The 15,780-nt window shown below is 53.1% G+C and overlaps 5 protein-coding genes across 5 annotated transcripts; all 5 read left to right on the top strand.

Annotated features, from left to right (window-relative positions):
- Positions 1–238: 238 nt before the first annotated feature.
- On the top strand, positions 239–1,980 carry NCS54_00770700 (Hypothetical protein; the record flags this gene model as incomplete). The annotated part of the gene is made up of 4 exons (XM_053153121.1): positions 239–346; positions 399–499; positions 549–1,220; positions 1,278–1,980. The coding sequence occupies 4 exons, from the start codon at positions 239–241 to the stop codon at positions 1,978–1,980; spliced, it is 1,584 nt and encodes a 527-aa protein (XP_053009096.1).
- A 654-nt stretch (positions 1,981–2,634) lies between these two features.
- On the top strand, positions 2,635–4,329 carry NCS54_00770600 (Hypothetical protein; the record flags this gene model as incomplete). The annotated part of the gene is made up of 1 exon (XM_053153120.1): positions 2,635–4,329. One exon carries the CDS (start codon positions 2,635–2,637, stop codon positions 4,327–4,329), a length of 1,695 nt encoding a protein of 564 aa, XP_053009095.1.
- Positions 4,330–8,341: 4,012 nt separating this feature from the next.
- On the top strand, positions 8,342–9,622 carry NCS54_00770500 (Hypothetical protein; the record flags this gene model as incomplete). The annotated part of the gene is made up of 2 exons (XM_053153119.1): positions 8,342–8,676; positions 8,725–9,622. 2 exons carry the CDS (start codon positions 8,342–8,344, stop codon positions 9,620–9,622), a joined length of 1,233 nt encoding a protein of 410 aa, XP_053009094.1.
- Positions 9,623–11,415: 1,793 nt separating this feature from the next.
- NCS54_00770400 (AA-permease domain-containing protein) lies at positions 11,416–13,473 on the top strand (the record flags this gene model as incomplete). Its single annotated transcript, XM_053153118.1, has 4 exons — positions 11,416–11,758; positions 11,887–12,094; positions 12,146–12,355; positions 12,405–13,473. The coding sequence occupies 4 exons, from the start codon at positions 11,416–11,418 to the stop codon at positions 13,471–13,473; spliced, it is 1,830 nt and encodes a 609-aa protein (XP_053009093.1).
- Positions 13,474–13,851: 378 nt separating this feature from the next.
- NCS54_00770300 (Zn(2)-C6 fungal-type domain-containing protein) lies at positions 13,852–15,702 on the top strand (the record flags this gene model as incomplete). Its single annotated transcript, XM_053153117.1, has 2 exons — positions 13,852–14,051; positions 14,106–15,702. The coding sequence occupies exons 1-2, from the start codon at positions 13,870–13,872 to the stop codon at positions 15,700–15,702; spliced, it is 1,779 nt and encodes a 592-aa protein (XP_053009092.1). The 5' UTR covers positions 13,852–13,869.
- Between the last annotated feature and the right edge of the window lie 78 nt (positions 15,703–15,780).

Below are 15,780 nucleotides of genomic sequence, written 5' to 3'. Positions count from 1 at the left end.
TGACCCACCGTGGTGATGGCTTCAATTGGATAGACTGACTCGTCTAGCGGGGATGGATGCCACCTCCTGGTCAAAGCGGACGAGTAGAGTATATCCGACATTTCTGCGGATCGGCCCATATAGTCGGTACGATGTCTCCGAGGATTCTCCTCGGATGTTTGAGTTTTGCATAGCTTCACATCTTCCATCAGAGCTTCCATACCGGCGGAGCAAGTTGATGTGAATCATGGAGCATCCGATGCCTCCCGTAACTGAGCGAGAGCCTCATCCCCGCAGGGCCACTCCATCAGGCGACAAGACTCGGAACCAGAAAGCTTGCGATGTCTGTCGATCTAGGAAAGTCAGGGTACGTAGTTTAACGCCCTTCTCCAGATTCACCGTAGCTAACAGCACTTCAGTGTGTGTATGATGTAGGACATCAACGATGTCAAGGCTGTGTCTTTCTTGATGTCAACTGCACACATCAAAGGCCAAGAAGAAAACGAGGGCCTCCAAACAAGTCAGCCATCATACCAACATGTCCAATTCAAAGTGACTAACATGATCAGACATGCCCAACGCCGCCAGATGCTACACCCAACCGCCATGGGGTCCCCAGATCCTGGGGTTCAGCTGACGCCCTTAGCTCAAAATCATGAGCCTCAGTCACCGCTCCAGAGCCCCGGATTCTCAGACCATGCCGCCGGGACACCATCTGATACCCCATCGGTCCTCCGAAGCCATTGGCTTTCGGCCTTTGCCACCGATGCGGTTATATCCCGCCTCCTCAACGACTGGTTCGACAAGATCCACCCCCTTGCTCCGATCCTCCTCCGTCGGCGGTTCCTACGTCGTCTCCACAACCGGGAGGCGGACGGAGACGCCATGTTCTGCGGGCTAGTCATAAGCGTGTGTGCAGCGACCAAGGCGACGTTTCCGCGTGGGGAATACGGGTCTGTGACTGTGGAACACTGCATCGAGTTTCTGGATACTCACGGGTTGCTGAAGAGCCAGTTCGCTCAGGGGTCTTTCTGCTTGGATTGGTGCATTGCCATGTACAACATGGGCATGGCTATAAGCGCAGTGTCCGAGTTGGGGCCGAGCAATATGCGTGCCTATCACGCCTTGAATGAGGCAGCCACGGGGGCTAGGTACCTGGCGTACTACTGCATGCATGAACTGGATGAGGCTGAACAGCAGCTGCTAAGACGGCTATTCTGGCTGCTCTTTGCCGCTTCATGGTACGTCCATAACTCTCATCTAACCGTCCCTGTGCGTTCACTAACAGCGATCTATAGCAGCGCCGACATACTGGGGAGGTTGTCTGTGAGCTTGCTTTCTCAAGACCGGATCGAAAACTTTCCCCGACCACTTCCTTTGTCTGATGATCAGATGGAGCCACGACCACCTTCAGAGCATCACGAGCCACACTGGCATGGGGACGACACGAGTTATGTGCCGGGGCTCAACTCCCTAATCGACTTGTTTTTCATCTGGTCAGAGGTTCAACAAGTTCGAAATAACAATGATCCACCTGCTTTAATCTCAAAGTATCTAGGAAAAATCCAGTCTGTCATCAATGGCCTTCCACCAGAGCTACGATGGCGCGGTGGCATGTCTCGACCACCAAACGTCACTCAGAGCCACGATGTGCAGATCGCAAATCTCTTTGTAACAAGTCTCGAGATTCGATCAAATATTCTTCAAAAATTCGGTCCAACGGAGACAAGTGGTCTAGAACACCAAAAGATCGTGGATGATCTCCTAGAGGTTCTATACCATCTCCCACAAGCCGTCTTTGACGCCAACGGCAGCAGCTTGGTCCCCAAGATCCGAGACATTGGCGCTGCATATCTTGAACAAACTCAGCTGAGAAATGGTTCGAGCACTGATGCAAGTGATGTCGCCAGGAACAAGCTCGAGCGACTACTACGGAAACTAGACGATCTGGACTGCTGGCAGGGGATTGGCGTAGTAGACAGTCCACCGGTGAGAAAGTAGAAGGTATTAGCTTATGCTCCCCTAAGGATATGTATAAAATTTGATCCATTTTATGATAATTTATTATGACTTTTATTTAAATCTAGGTCTAGTGAAGTTGAGTATTTGAGAGGAGTTAGAGGCGTACTGCCATTCCGGTGTCTCTTCGCCCACGTGCTGGACAAAGGAGGAGATGCGTCAATATACGACAAGGATACCACATCAAGACTTGTTTCGTAAACGAGATCTCCAAAGTGCCGAGGAAATAACGAAGAGGCACATGGCCCGGCATCCAACGAGTTCATCGGCAGATTCCCCGCATGGAAAACAAGAGCCGAGAGAGCGATTATCGTGTAGATGCGACATTTCGCCGGATGGTATATGCGAAGAAAGTCCGATGATCCTTGCGCTGGGGGATGGGTGGAGTGACATGAGCCGGCTCTCCGCATGAGCTTGACCTACATACGAAGAATCTCCGTCATGACACGTCTGAACCACTTCTTCGTCTCATGTGGTCTTGAGACCATATGATCGACGTGGTTTTGACCCATTGTGTTGCTTACTGAGCCACGCGCAGTAGCTATTTCAACTGTGAAGCTCTCCCTCCGACACAATGGCACAACCACCTCAATCCCCCATCCTCCACGCATCTTCTGTCAATCACAATCGTTCATCATGACAGCAATCGAGATTCCCGCGACTCAAGCCAAGCACGCTCTTCCTCACCTCCGTCGATCCGAGAATGGCCAGATCCAGCTCATCGTCAAGGGCAAGCCCTTCCTCATGCTCTCTGGCGAGCTGCACAACTCGTCGCTGAGCTCGGCGAGGTTTATGAGCAAGGTCTGGCCGAATATGAAGGAGAATCACATTAATACCCTCCTTGGTTCGGTAACATGGGAGACCATTGAGCCTCGCGAGGGTCAATTCGACTTTAGCGAGCTTGACCGCGTGCTCGCGGGCGCCCGTGAGCATGACATGCACCTCGTGCTGCTCTGGTTCGGCACGTACAAAAACGGCATCTCTACTTATGCCCCAGGTTGGGTCAAGAAGGATCACAAGAGATTCCCTCGCGTCCAATGCCTTGAGGCTGGTGGCGTGAAGCGGACCATCGAGATGGTCACTCCGCTGAGCGAGGAGGCCTGCCAAGCAGACTCGCGTGCATTCGCAGCCCTCATGCGACATCTTTCTGAGGTTGATTCAGAGCATAACACTGTGCTCATGGTGCAGGTTGAGAACGAGACCGGACTACTGGGAGACTCTCGAGACCGATCCCGCAGAGCTGAGAAGGCCTTTGCGGAGCCCATTCCCAGCCAGCTTTTGGAGCATCTCGGCAAGGTCGAGACACACTCGCAATTCAAGAAGCGTTTCCCCAATGCTCCCAAGTCTGGATCGCACTCATGGGACTCGGTCTTCGGTGCTGGTCCTTCTGCCAACGAGGCCTTCATGGCCTACCACATTTCATCCTTTGTCGGTCGCGTCGCTGCCGCTGGAAAGAAGGAATACCCCATCCCACTATACACAAACACATGGCTCAACTTTGATGACCCCTCCCAGCTAGACTTGCGAGGGGTTCCTATCGTTGTCGGAGGCGGTGCCGACCCTGGTGTCTATCCCTCAGGAGGCCCTTGTCCACATGTTCTCGATATTTGGAGATTTAATACCCCATCGCTCGACTTTTTGTCGCCCGACTTGTACTTCCACGATTACGAGACCGTGTGCAAAAACTACACCGAGCAGGGCAACCCTCTGTTCATCCCCGAGCAGCGACGAGACGAGAACGGCGCCCGACGAGTTTGGCTATCGTATGCCACATACGGAGCCCTCGGAGCGAGTCCGTTTGGCATCGACACGGGCGCCGAAGTTGTCGGTCGCGAATTCAAGCTTCTCGCTCAGACGTCATCATACCTATTAAACGCCGCTCCGGAAGATCGTTTCGGCTTCTTCTTTGACGAGGAGCCTTGTGACAAGTTCCCCGAACAATGGACCCGTGTATTCGGCGACATCAAGGTCATTGTCGAACGTTGCTTCGTCTTTGGCAAGCCCGGCCCCGGTGGCGGTATGGTGATCCATCTCGGTGACTCCAAGTTCCTTCTTGTCGGACGGGGCTTCCACGTGCGCTTCGAGAGTGTACGCAAGGAGGCGACGTTCGCTGGCATTCTGTGGGCAGAGGAGAAGGAAGTCGACGCTGAGGGCAAACTTCAGACGTTGAGAATCTTTAACGGAGATGAGACGAGGAGTGGAGAGTTCCTCATGATGCCCAACGATGACCCGGACTATGGTGGTTTCCCAATTGCAGTTACTGTTCCAGCACGAACATGTATCGCAGAAGTCGAGGCTTACTGGATTGCTGAAGATGAAGAAGACAGGTAAAGGGCAAATAGATAGAGGCATTTTATTAGACAAGTCCGGTAAAGGACGATTTTGTTATGGCATTTGACTAGAATAGAGCGCTCTCAATCGACGAGTTCATGAAGCCATTCCCATCAGCAACAGGTACATACGACCATAGCTCTTAGAAAATACGGGATCCCGTCCGCTCTCCCATAGTCAAGCTGAGAAGCGGTGAATTAGTACTCGGGTCGGTGACGACCGGGGAATCCTCACTGTTGTATGCTTTTTGCCATTCGTTTCTTTTTGGCTTTCTGTCATTTCAATCCGGAGTGATCGTGGTTGTGATGATGGTGAAGGGCACTGTGTGGTAAAGCATATGGCGATGTTGTTTTGGCGAGCATCACCAAACTTAAGATCGGCCTCAAAGACCCCAGCGAAATGCGCAACTACAAGTATTTGAGACAAATGAATATAACTATGCAGGTTTATGTCTTCTTGCAGTTAAGATTCCACCAAGAGAAGCTTAAATTGAAATGCATCAAGCCTTCACATGGCACAGTTCATCCCCAACTCTTCTCTCATGATGGTCTAGGGTAGGCTGAGATCAAAGAACAGCCCGGCTTCAACGCGGCTCAATTCGATAAGCGGCCCCATGGAAAATGGATCTCCATCCCTTAATCCAATAATTCGCTCTTCACAATTGGTGCCTGGACCGGCGGCCCCTGGACTGAAGCTGATTGCGGCTCTGCTTCCGATGGTCGGGGTCAACAACCATGTCCAAGGGGCGAGCTATCATGATCAACTGGGTCTGTAATCCATAAAACAACCAGTGAGATGCTCAAAATGACCCCGTTCAAGAATACTAGAATACCATTACTCTCCTAACATGACCGCGGAGCCGCAATTGTCTACGTACGCTGGATGATCGTGCCGCAGTTGCCGCTCGTCAGTGGAATGCCGCAGGTCACCTTACACTTACTGACAACCCAGGCGAAGGATTAGCCAAGACTGGACGAGATGATCCCCTCCATGGCCGGCCGGCTCTTGAACTGCTGACTTTGGAGGCTGTCCTGTTGGTTCATACCAGACAAACCAGGTCTAGCCCTTCCCGGCCGACGGGTGCGCCGAACATCGGCCCAAGCTTGACTCGCACGAGGCTTGCAGGATAATCTTCTAGAAGCCCAGCAGCATGCAGGAGCGGCAGCAACAATTGCTGGTGGAAATAAACCTAACCCAAATCCTGACGCCGACGAACGGTTGGGGTTGCATCCCCTCATCAAAGTTGTACATGGACGGATCAACCACCCCGCGAAAACCTTCATGAGGATCGAGATCCTGCTTGACCACACGAGGAGAAGATCGTCGTGACCGTGCTGCAGGGAGCTAAGGATGCAACATGAGGTAGGGCTGAGGGCTTGAAGCAATCTTGTCGGCGCGGTGCGATGTCCATGGGCCCATTCTGTTAGGGTTTCTCTCCGGCTCAAGGCTAGACGCTGGTGATGAGTTAGTCTTGAGTCTGGGCCAAGACCTTGCCAACACCCATCGTGACCTGTGGCTTGAATGATTGAACTCTGGAGCAAAACTCCGGAACGACACCGACATGCCTGCCCAGTTGGATTAGCTTTCTGTTAGTTGGCTTTCCATGGACGACAAGCTTCTTGGATCAAGCGCGGTACATAGGTAAGCGCGGCAGCTCCGTAATCAGGTGAATCAGAGCAATGACAGCTCGGGAAGCTAGCAGCCCGCTATCCATCTCCCTAACGCGCCGCCTCTTGACATGGCTTCAACGGTCTGCTTTGGGAACGCCAGGGTTCCGGAGTATTTGTCCAACACTGCCTACCTGATTGAAGCTTAGCGGGATGTAAGGACCGGCCCGGGATAGGAAGGTCGAGGGTGATGCGATATCTGATGGTGTCGTGGTGAAAAAGCCACAGAAGCATGAATGAGGCCGAGATGATGCAGAGTTTGTTATCAGCGCATTCTGGTCGGCAGTGGTGTAGATGAGATGCAGGAACAGCTGATGGGGTGCATCAACCGCTTCCTCTCACATTCAACAATTGAGTCGAATCACATCACCGGAGCATTGCGTTGATCTCATTGGCGGCTTCAAGTTCTTGGGGGGTTCCGGGGCCGGGTTTAGTAGCGGTGGCACCATCGCATCTAGACCCTCTGGGCTGGAGATTCACGTTGCATTCCGGAAGAGGGCTATTAATGGTAGGCAAGTCGATAGCAGACGAGTCAATGGAAGAAAGTGGGTAGGTCAAAACGAAGGGATCAGGGTCTGTGGTGAGATGAGATGAACAAGTTGATGATGGAAGAATGGTCCATGATCCATGGGATCCAGCCAGATGGTGGAGGCGCGTTACCCCTGAGGCACAGGGGACGCGACGACATGGCTAGGGTGTGACTCCCCTGGACGACAGGCCTCCAGTCCCCTGAGAGACACTTGACCCGACGGGGCCGGGCCCACTTTAACGGCCCACCGACGACCGGCGCCAATAGAACGGCGGGGGCAGTCCCCATGTGAGCTCGTGCTTTCGGGTGGCGACGGTCAAAACAACACCACGCATTTTTGTCGATTCTGGGGAGAAATGTGTCAGAAGAAACCGTTACGTTGGATTTATGTAACAGCTTCACCTTTCTATGGCTCGCCTCGTGTTGAATTCCACAATACCCCAGAGTTCACGACACATCAAAACCTTGCCCCGGATTTTGAGTGTCGACGATGACAGCAGAGATCCATTTTCCCCAGACTGGAGAAATAAGAAAAAAAAAAAACGTGGCATCTGAGATCGTGATGGATCAAGAAAAGCAACGACATGCGTAAAAAGCTTCGAGAACCGCTAGAACAATCTGAGCAAAGGATGCGCCGTCGCTTGCTGGGAAACGTGGCATGGGCTACTTCGGGACTGGATCTTGAGCTCATGCTTAGAGCCTGTCTCTCAAGAATCCATCCCACGTGCAAACCAACAACACCAAGACCTTTCAGTTAATGAGCGTCCCTCTCTCCTGTAGACGAATTGCCAGGATCATGCGACGCCGACAATGGGCTCTGGACACTTCATTGGCTCAGTCTACCGAACCTGTCAGCAATATTACCAGTCGACTCGTCGCCTCGGACACGGCTCCGATAAACCTCGAGTTCTACGAGTCAGTGCACGCATGTCGTCTTGCCCACTAACCACACGCAAAACCCAGCTGAAGGTTTCTGGGGGGGCCAAGACGGCCAAGATTCTCCAACAGACTCCACGTCCATGCCTCGTCCATCTCCCATGGGACAGGACCCCTGCCGCCACTCTTGCAGCTGTAGTTCCTCAATCGGCAAGACTGGCCGTGTTCGGACTCTACCAAGAATATGCGTCCCCCCTCTACGGTTTCTCCTGTAAGGTTCAGGATACGCTACGGTGCCTGTCTCGGCCATGAACCGACCCATCACACCTAGACCCGCGTGAGCTGTACGCTTTGACGGTCCCCAAGCGCGACAATGGCAGATGGCATCAACTTCATGATACGATATCGCACAACCACCGAAATGTAGTCCGACTCAATCCCCCACCAAAGCTAAGCTAAAGCTAGACCTTCGCGAAGCCTTCTCTGCGCAAACGCCACCGCGCCATTTTGTCTATGAAGCCTTCGCGGTTGGCTTGAACCCCTGGCGCGCTTCAAACCATGTCGTTTCTTGACGTGCAGCAATAGCTACACCAGAAGGGAACGGCTCCGAGTAGGCCAAGCTGTGCCTCCCCCCCCTTCCGCCATCTCCAATGTCTGGACCTGTCCATTGAACAGGGGCATTGCCCCTCCATCCATCACCCCTTGTCGGTTATGATAAGCTCGCATCGACGACAGCATGTGCTTTGCCCTGTCCTATCCACGAAGGTCCCGCATGTTTTGTTCTTTGATGCAAAAACTTGGGTCTTTCGTTCTTTTTTCAAGTGTCATACTCTTGTCATTCTTTTTGTCGATCCTACTGCTCTCGTTGTTGAACCTCCACACCGAATTGCCTCGACATCTCACTTAGACGGAAGGGCTCATCGCCCAAACGCTTCCCACCATGGGCTTTTACACAGAAGCACCCGAGCTACGGCCGTTCAGCGAAGATAAGCCCACGCTGCTGGTGTCGTGGTGGGTGACGGCCTTTTGCTTCGCCATCATCCTCATCCGCATGTCTGGTCGCTATGTTCGAGTCGAGAAGCTCCTCAAGGAGGACAAGATTGTCGCAGTTGCGCTGCTGCCGCTGGTTCTGCGAGCTGTCTGCGTTCACTTTGCCCTCCGTTACGGCACCAACAATGTGAACCTTGAGGGCGTGAAGCTCACGCAGGATGAGATTGACAAGAGGGTTATTGGAAGTCGGATGGTCCTGGCCAGCCGAATCTTTTACGCCGCCACGTATGTATTCACATCAACACTCGACGGATTATAGCTAACATGATCAAGATTGTGGATCATCAAGTTTACAACACTCGAGTTCTTTGAGCGTCTCGCTGGCGCAACTAGACGCAGGTCGCACGCCCTTATGATCATCGGCATGCGTGTTGTCTTTATCGCAACCTTTGTCGCCGTCCTCATCAGCGACCTGGCCGAGTGCCAGCCCTTTCCTCACTATTGGCAGGTCACGCCCGATCCTGGAGGTAAATGCCGGCAGGGCTTTGCCCATATGATCACCATGGGCGCCTGCAACGTCATCACCGACCTCGTCCTGATTGCCTTCCCTATTCCCATTATTCTCTCGACACAGATCGCTACCAAGCGCAAGGTGCTGCTCATCATGCTCTTCAGTCTGGGTCTTCTTACCGTCGGCATTACTCTTTATCGCATGCCTCGCATTATCCAGGCACAGGGAAGCCAGGTGGTGCGCACCATGTGGGCATCTGTCGAAATCCTCGCTGCCACCGGTGTGGGCAACACCGTTGCCCTCGGATCATTCCTGCGTGATAGCGGTGTCAAGCGCAAGAAGTTCAAGGGCTCCAACAGCTACGAATACTCCAACTCGCGATCGCAGTCGCAGCCTACCAAGCTCACTCGCACAGCGGGTCACAGCAATTGGGAAGAGGAGAGTGAAGATGGACAGCCCGTCAAGACGACTGAGGGTATCTGGACAGGCAGCGCGGCGTCGCATACGACTGGCGGCTCCATCTCTATCAGCAAAGACGACGACCTGCGCAAGTCCAGCGAGCGACCCGTCAGTCCTACACAGAGCCACGACTCGCTCATCACGCGGGATCAGCTGCAACACTCGGTCGAGATTGGCCGCAACGAGTTCCCCTACAGACCGCCGTCTGCCGTCATCGCGGGTAACTCTAAAGAGGTGCAGCGCAGCCAACGAAGCAATTGATATGTCACGGAAGGGATTTTTTTTTATTTAATTCAGGATACCATATACCATAATTCTTGCAAATTTGTGTTATTAGGTTGAGGGCTATATGACGGACGTCAAAGGGCATGACGAATTTCCTTAGATGTTGTATACACATACCACGTTTTACTTTGTCTCAACAATGACCTTCCACGCCCTTTGCTTACATCTTGGCTTGGCTTACATGTCGAACACACCGGCTGTCTGCCTTCCGCGGTCGGAGATGAGACAAGACGTCTCAGACACTTGACGGATGGGACCGACCCTCCTCTCCGCGTTCCCACAATACGTCGAGTACGACATCATCTCCAAAAACCTCCACAACTCGGACCACGTCCGCATCGCGATGGGTCTCCCCTAAATCTGCCATTCACTCAATCACAACGGTCGAGCCAATCTACAATCTCCCGCTCGCCTACAGTCACAAGTCTGAGCAACGCCTTGGGGCAGTTAAAGCGGACCGCCGTAACATGTTTGTACGTAATGGCAAAGCACGGCGGCTCCAGGGGAGCGTGCCCCGGACCCATTCCCCTCTGACCTGTGTGGTGTTCCCCGCGGGATAAACCAGACGCTTGGGGAAAGCCCCCTTTTTTGCTTTTCTGTTCAAAATGGGAAGTTAAGGTGCATCTCGCCGAGTCTATAGTTTCAACACTGTACCTAGGTTGAGTGGCTGGCAAGACAAGAGACACATGTGAGGCTTGACGAAACATTGCAATGCGACAAGGGTGTTAATGGACCTACCTATTTGAGCCTCGTCGATGGCGTCTGCTTGTCCCGCCGCGCGACAACGACCGGGTCGCCGGTTGTTTTCTGGCGCAAAGCTGGTCCCTGGAATGGATGGTCTGTGGCCCTTGCGGGGACCTGAAAAGGCATCATTCAGCAGGGACCACACCCCCAATCATGCGTTGGGCGGATCCTCTCCTGTCAGCCGCGTCTGTCAATTCCATCGCCACACCCCGGTTACTGGAATGAGCAGCTGCTTGATCCGCTGGTAGCCATGAGGGCACATGAGGTGAGGGTATGAGGTAATGGGTAAACTATTACTGTTACTACTGATCTCGAGTGGTTCTAGATGCTCACGCATGTTCTGTTACCTACTCTCTTTCGCTTGGCCTTGTCCGACAGAAAAAGAGTCCGAGTGTCTGAAGTGGAGAGCGTCTCGGTTGCTGATCACCCCGTTATTCGAGGTACATAGACGTGCGGCTCCCTCTCTGCGCTGTTTTTCCTGTACTGGGCATTTCCCATCATCACCAGCTGCTGTTATTGGGAAACAGAACTCTGTAAGGAGGTTTACTGTCCTTCCCCTCTCTTTTTATATACCCATCCCCTCATATACCTGTCAGCCTTTCCCCAACATCTTCTCCAACTGCCGATTAATCACCCGCCGCAAGATTCCGCCGATTCGGCTGTGCGATGATCCCATCCCAATCCTACGGGACCAAAACGCCACCCGCCGGGTAAAAACATAACGCCCTCGGCGCGACTCTTTCGCAGAGTTTTCTAGAAGACTTTTCGAAACGACCCTTGTCTTGAATTGAACGAACGGGTTTTCGATCTGCATACATACACAATCTATCCGACAGAGAAACAAACTGATGGTGTTTTCTGCACGTCATTTATCAATCCTGGGGAAATAACTGGTCATTCTTTTCTTTTCTTTTTCTTGTTCTTCTGCAGATCCCCATATTTTTCTTTGGTTGCTTTTGCGTAAGCCAACCTCGGCCGATTCACCCGCCTTTTTAAGAAAACCTAGCGACTCCCCCCCCGCCACCATGAAGGGCGACATCATCCTCACGCGCGACGTCGAAGTCGTAGAGATGAAGGATCTCGGCAGCGGCTCCGGCGGCGAAGAGCAAGGCACGACATGGAACATCTCAGCAAAGCAACCTCCGCCGTCAAAAGAACCCGCGGACTGGATGGATGGGTTCCGCCGCGCCGAGCGCCGGTCTCTCAAGAGCCGCGACGGGGGTGGTTACCAGCCTACAGACGGACCGGTGTACCCCGGGGATAGGCACTATGACTTGAAGGCTGCGAATGCAAAGACGGCGAATACGGCTTTGGCGAGGGAGTTGAAGGGGAGGCATTTGCAGATGATTGCCTTTGGTGGTGCTATTGGTGAGTTGAGAGTCTCGGATGTCTCCCGGCGTTGGTCGGCATCGCCGGATGTGGCCTGTTTTTGGTCGCGATGCCTTCAAAAAGTTTGGGGAAGTTGTAATGAGCTTGATGCTAATGATTGTGTGTAGGAACTGGTCTGTTTGTCGCTTCGGGTGCTTCCCTGTATAGAGGCGGCCCAGCAAGTGTCCTCATTTCGTACCTCATCATCGGCGCGATGCAGTATTGTACCATGCAGTCTCTCGGCGAGCTTTGCGTTGTGTTTCCCATCGCCGGTTCATTTTCTGCCTTTTCGACACGGTTTTTGGATCCCTCTTGGGGCTTTGCCATGGGTTGGAAGTAAGTGTCTTGGCGAATACTCGATATACCTCGGTCGCTGACTGGTTGTAGCTACTGTCTACAATGGCTCTTCATCCTCCCTCTAGAAATCATCGCCGGCGCATTCACAATATCGTATTGGAACGAAAACCTCAGCAAATCCATCTTTGTCGCCATCTTTCTCCTCTCGATTGTCATCATCAACCTGTTTGGCGTCAAAGCCTACGGTGAGGCGGAATTCGTCTTTTCCATCATCAAGGTTACGGCTGTCATTGGCTTTATGTATGTTGTACCAATGTCACATCTGGAACTCGGCATCTAACATGTATAGTCTCCTCGCTATCGTAATTAACATCGGCGGAGAACCCGAAAGCGGCTATATCGGCGGCATGTACTGGCGCAATCCGGGGCCGTTTAATAACGGCTTCAAAGGTTTCTGCAGCGTCCTTGTCACCTCCGCGTTCTCGTTTACCGGCACCGAGCTGATTGGTCTTGCTGCTGCCGAGACTGCCAACCCCCGCAAGTCGCTTCCCACCGCGATCAAGCAGGTCTTTTGGCGTATCACCATCTTCTACATCGTCGCCCTCATGCTCGTCGGTCTGCTAGTCCCCTCCAACGACAGTCGTCTCATGAGTGGCTCCAGCGTCGCCGACGCCAGCGCCAGCCCGTTCGTCATTGCCATCGAAAAGGCCGGCACCACTATCCTCCCGAGTGTCATGAACGCCATCATCCTCGTCGCCGTCATTAGCGTCGGTAACTCGGCCGTTTTTGGCTCTTCGCGAACCCTTGCAGCTTTGGCCGAGCAGTCTCACGCCCCTCAAATCTTTGCTTATGTCGATAAGCAGGGCCGTCCTCTTATGGCTATTCTCTTTGCGTCTTGCATTGGCCTGCTCGCTTTCCTTGCTGATCTGAGCTTCCACGATGCCATCTTTAACTGGCTGCTCTCCATTAGTGCTCTTAGTACCCTCTTCACCTGGGCTAGTATCTGCCTGTGCTATATCCGCTTCCGCAAGGCCTGGGCCTACACATCTCACACGCTGGAGCAGCTCCCCTTTAGGTCACACGTCGGCGTTGTGGGCGCGTGGTTCGCCTTCGCCGGCTACGTTCTCGTCCTCATCTCTCAGATCTGGATCGCGGTGTCACCCGTGCACGAACCTGACATGGACACGAGCGCACCCGCGCTGGTGCAAAACTTCTTCCTCAAGGTCATGGCCCTCCCCATCATCCTACTGTTCTACGGCCTCCACAAGCTCTGGTACCGCACAAGGATTGTCCGCGTCGACGAGATGGATGTCGAGACTGGACGGCGGTACTTCCGTATCCACATCATGACGGAGCAGGAGCGTGAGGAGAGGCTAGGATGGCCCACGTGGAAGAAGCTGTATCGACTTCTCTGCTAAACATTTTCTTGCGTTTTTGACAATTGGATATTGCATATTTGCCTAGACCATTGATGGGTATGTACATTGGATGTATATAAGAGCTATGCAAAAAGCAATGGCGTTGCAGGAAGAGATATCAGGGTTCGTGTGTTAGATTAATACCATTGCCGTTCACCGGCTGTTAATGTTGACGATACAGCATTGTTATTGATCTCACTGTGTTGAAGTGTGGCTGCTAACAATTTAGCGCGTTGACGCCATCGCGACCCTTATCTCAGCGCGGGGAAGCACCCGGATTATTTGGCCCTCCGCTGTCTGTTCATGTGGCGAACAAGACTGAGGGAATTGCTCATCCTCTGATTGGCGACTGCCAATGATGCCCATCTTAGGTCTTATTCGTTCATCACCGATGTGATGGAGGCTTCTTCGACTGGTCGCAAGCGGACGAGCGTTCGCCGCGCCAATGTCACAGCCTGTCAGCGGTGCAAGTCGCGAAAACAGAGGTGCGACCAGAACATCCCGGCCTGTTCCTCTTGCGCTCGGGCTGGTGTGCCATGTGTAAGTGTAGATGCAGATGGTCGATCTGCTCCTCGGAGGTATGGCCCTGATGTTCGGTCCGATTGAATAGCAATGCTGACACACGAGGGCAGTTACATCAAGAGTCTCGAGGACCGCGTCGCTCAGCTTGAGCTTGCATTACGGAGTCATGGAGTCGAGACCGAATCTGTTTCCGATGTTCAGACCCCTCAAGAACCTGGCACAGCCATCGAAGCACCCTCGGAGCAGCCCCAGACAGCTGGAGCGTTGACGCTGTTGAACCTGCTGGTTCCCGACCCAGGTCATATCCAGGACGGAGCAGCAGCTGGCTACCATAGCTTGCTTGAGAACATTACTGTCCCGACCGTGGTAAAGTTTCCACCCAAGCCGACCGCGTTACAGCTTACTGCCACGTACTTTGAGCACTCCAACTTCTTCTCACCGATCCTCGATGAGGGTCGGTTCCGGGCAACGGTCGAGAGTCTCTACGATGCCGAGTCTAGGCCGAGCCAGGGGACATTGAATGGGAGGTTTCAACTCCTTATGGTTTTAGCGATTGCTATCCGGCTGCTCAACAGGACCGACGCCGCGGTTCCCACGACGGGATCAGATTCCTTCTTTGCGTCGGCCATCCACGTCTTCACGGAACGCCCACATGCCATCTGGAAAGGCGACCTGGAACATTTGCAAAATTTGCTACTGATTGTGCAATACACCATTTTCGCGTCCAATCTCTCCGCTGCCTGGCACTTTATCGGTCTGGCGACGCGACTTGCCATCGACCTTGACCTTCTCAGCGAGACACAGCGAGGTCTTCCCCATGGCGATGAAACCCCCATCGCTCAGCCTCAAACGAATAAGAGGAGGCGTGTTTTCTGGTCGACATATATACTCGAAACGAATCTCTGTGTTGTTCTCAACCGACCACGGTCTATACCCGATGAGGCCGTCTTCACTCCTCTCCCATCGACAAGCGGCCCCGAGGCGTCAACACCGCTGGCCAATCACTGCATCATCTTTCGTCAGGCTGAATACGAGATATTCCATACATTGAACTACAAACCTCGAATACATGACCCTCTGTTTGACTTTAACCGATGGAAGATTGGCATGAGGGATCGTCTTGTCGAGTGGCACCAGACCGTCCCACCTCTTGATGCCACATCCAAACTGGCACCTCAAAACTTCTTCGACGGCGCGTTATATATGACGCTCGTCTATTTATTCTCACCTTCACCTCATTTCCCAAGTCTTCCGGAAGCAGAATTGAGAGACCTGGCCCAGTATGCTTCCCGGAGTATTGAACTATACAGGGCGGGTTTCAAGGAAGGCCAACTGCGATTCTACTGGCGAACCATCCCCAATCTCTTCCGATCGGGCGCAGCACTCGTCCACTGCATCAAGACCCTACGACTCAACGGCGCAGTCTTTGACGCAAACGACTTGGAGAAGCGAGTGACCATGTGCTCGACCGTGCTTTGGGGAATGGCTGAGCGATATCCTCCGGGGGCGTCGTATCGCGATCGGTTCGAGGAGCTGGCGGCTTCCATGTCTGAGGTATCTTCTCCGACGAATGGGATGCCTTCGGTTATTTCGCACGAGTTTCTACTCGCTCACGACGTGATTGCGCCGTTGGACTTGGATGATACGGCTACGTTGTGGACTACGACTCCACCGAACCTTGATCCGTGGATCTTTGATCAGTCCTAGGGGCAAGCACTGGGTGCAAGCATAGATAGTTGAGTATTGAATGAACCGGATATGATTGACAAGGTTGTATATTAGACG

This window comes from Fusarium falciforme, chromosome 6 (genome assembly GCF_026873545.1).
Source record: "Fusarium falciforme chromosome 6, complete sequence".
NCBI lineage: Eukaryota > Fungi > Ascomycota > Sordariomycetes > Hypocreales > Nectriaceae > Fusarium > Fusarium falciforme.
Note: the sequence above shows the minus strand (reverse complement) of the source record. Positions and strands in the feature narration are given on the sequence as shown.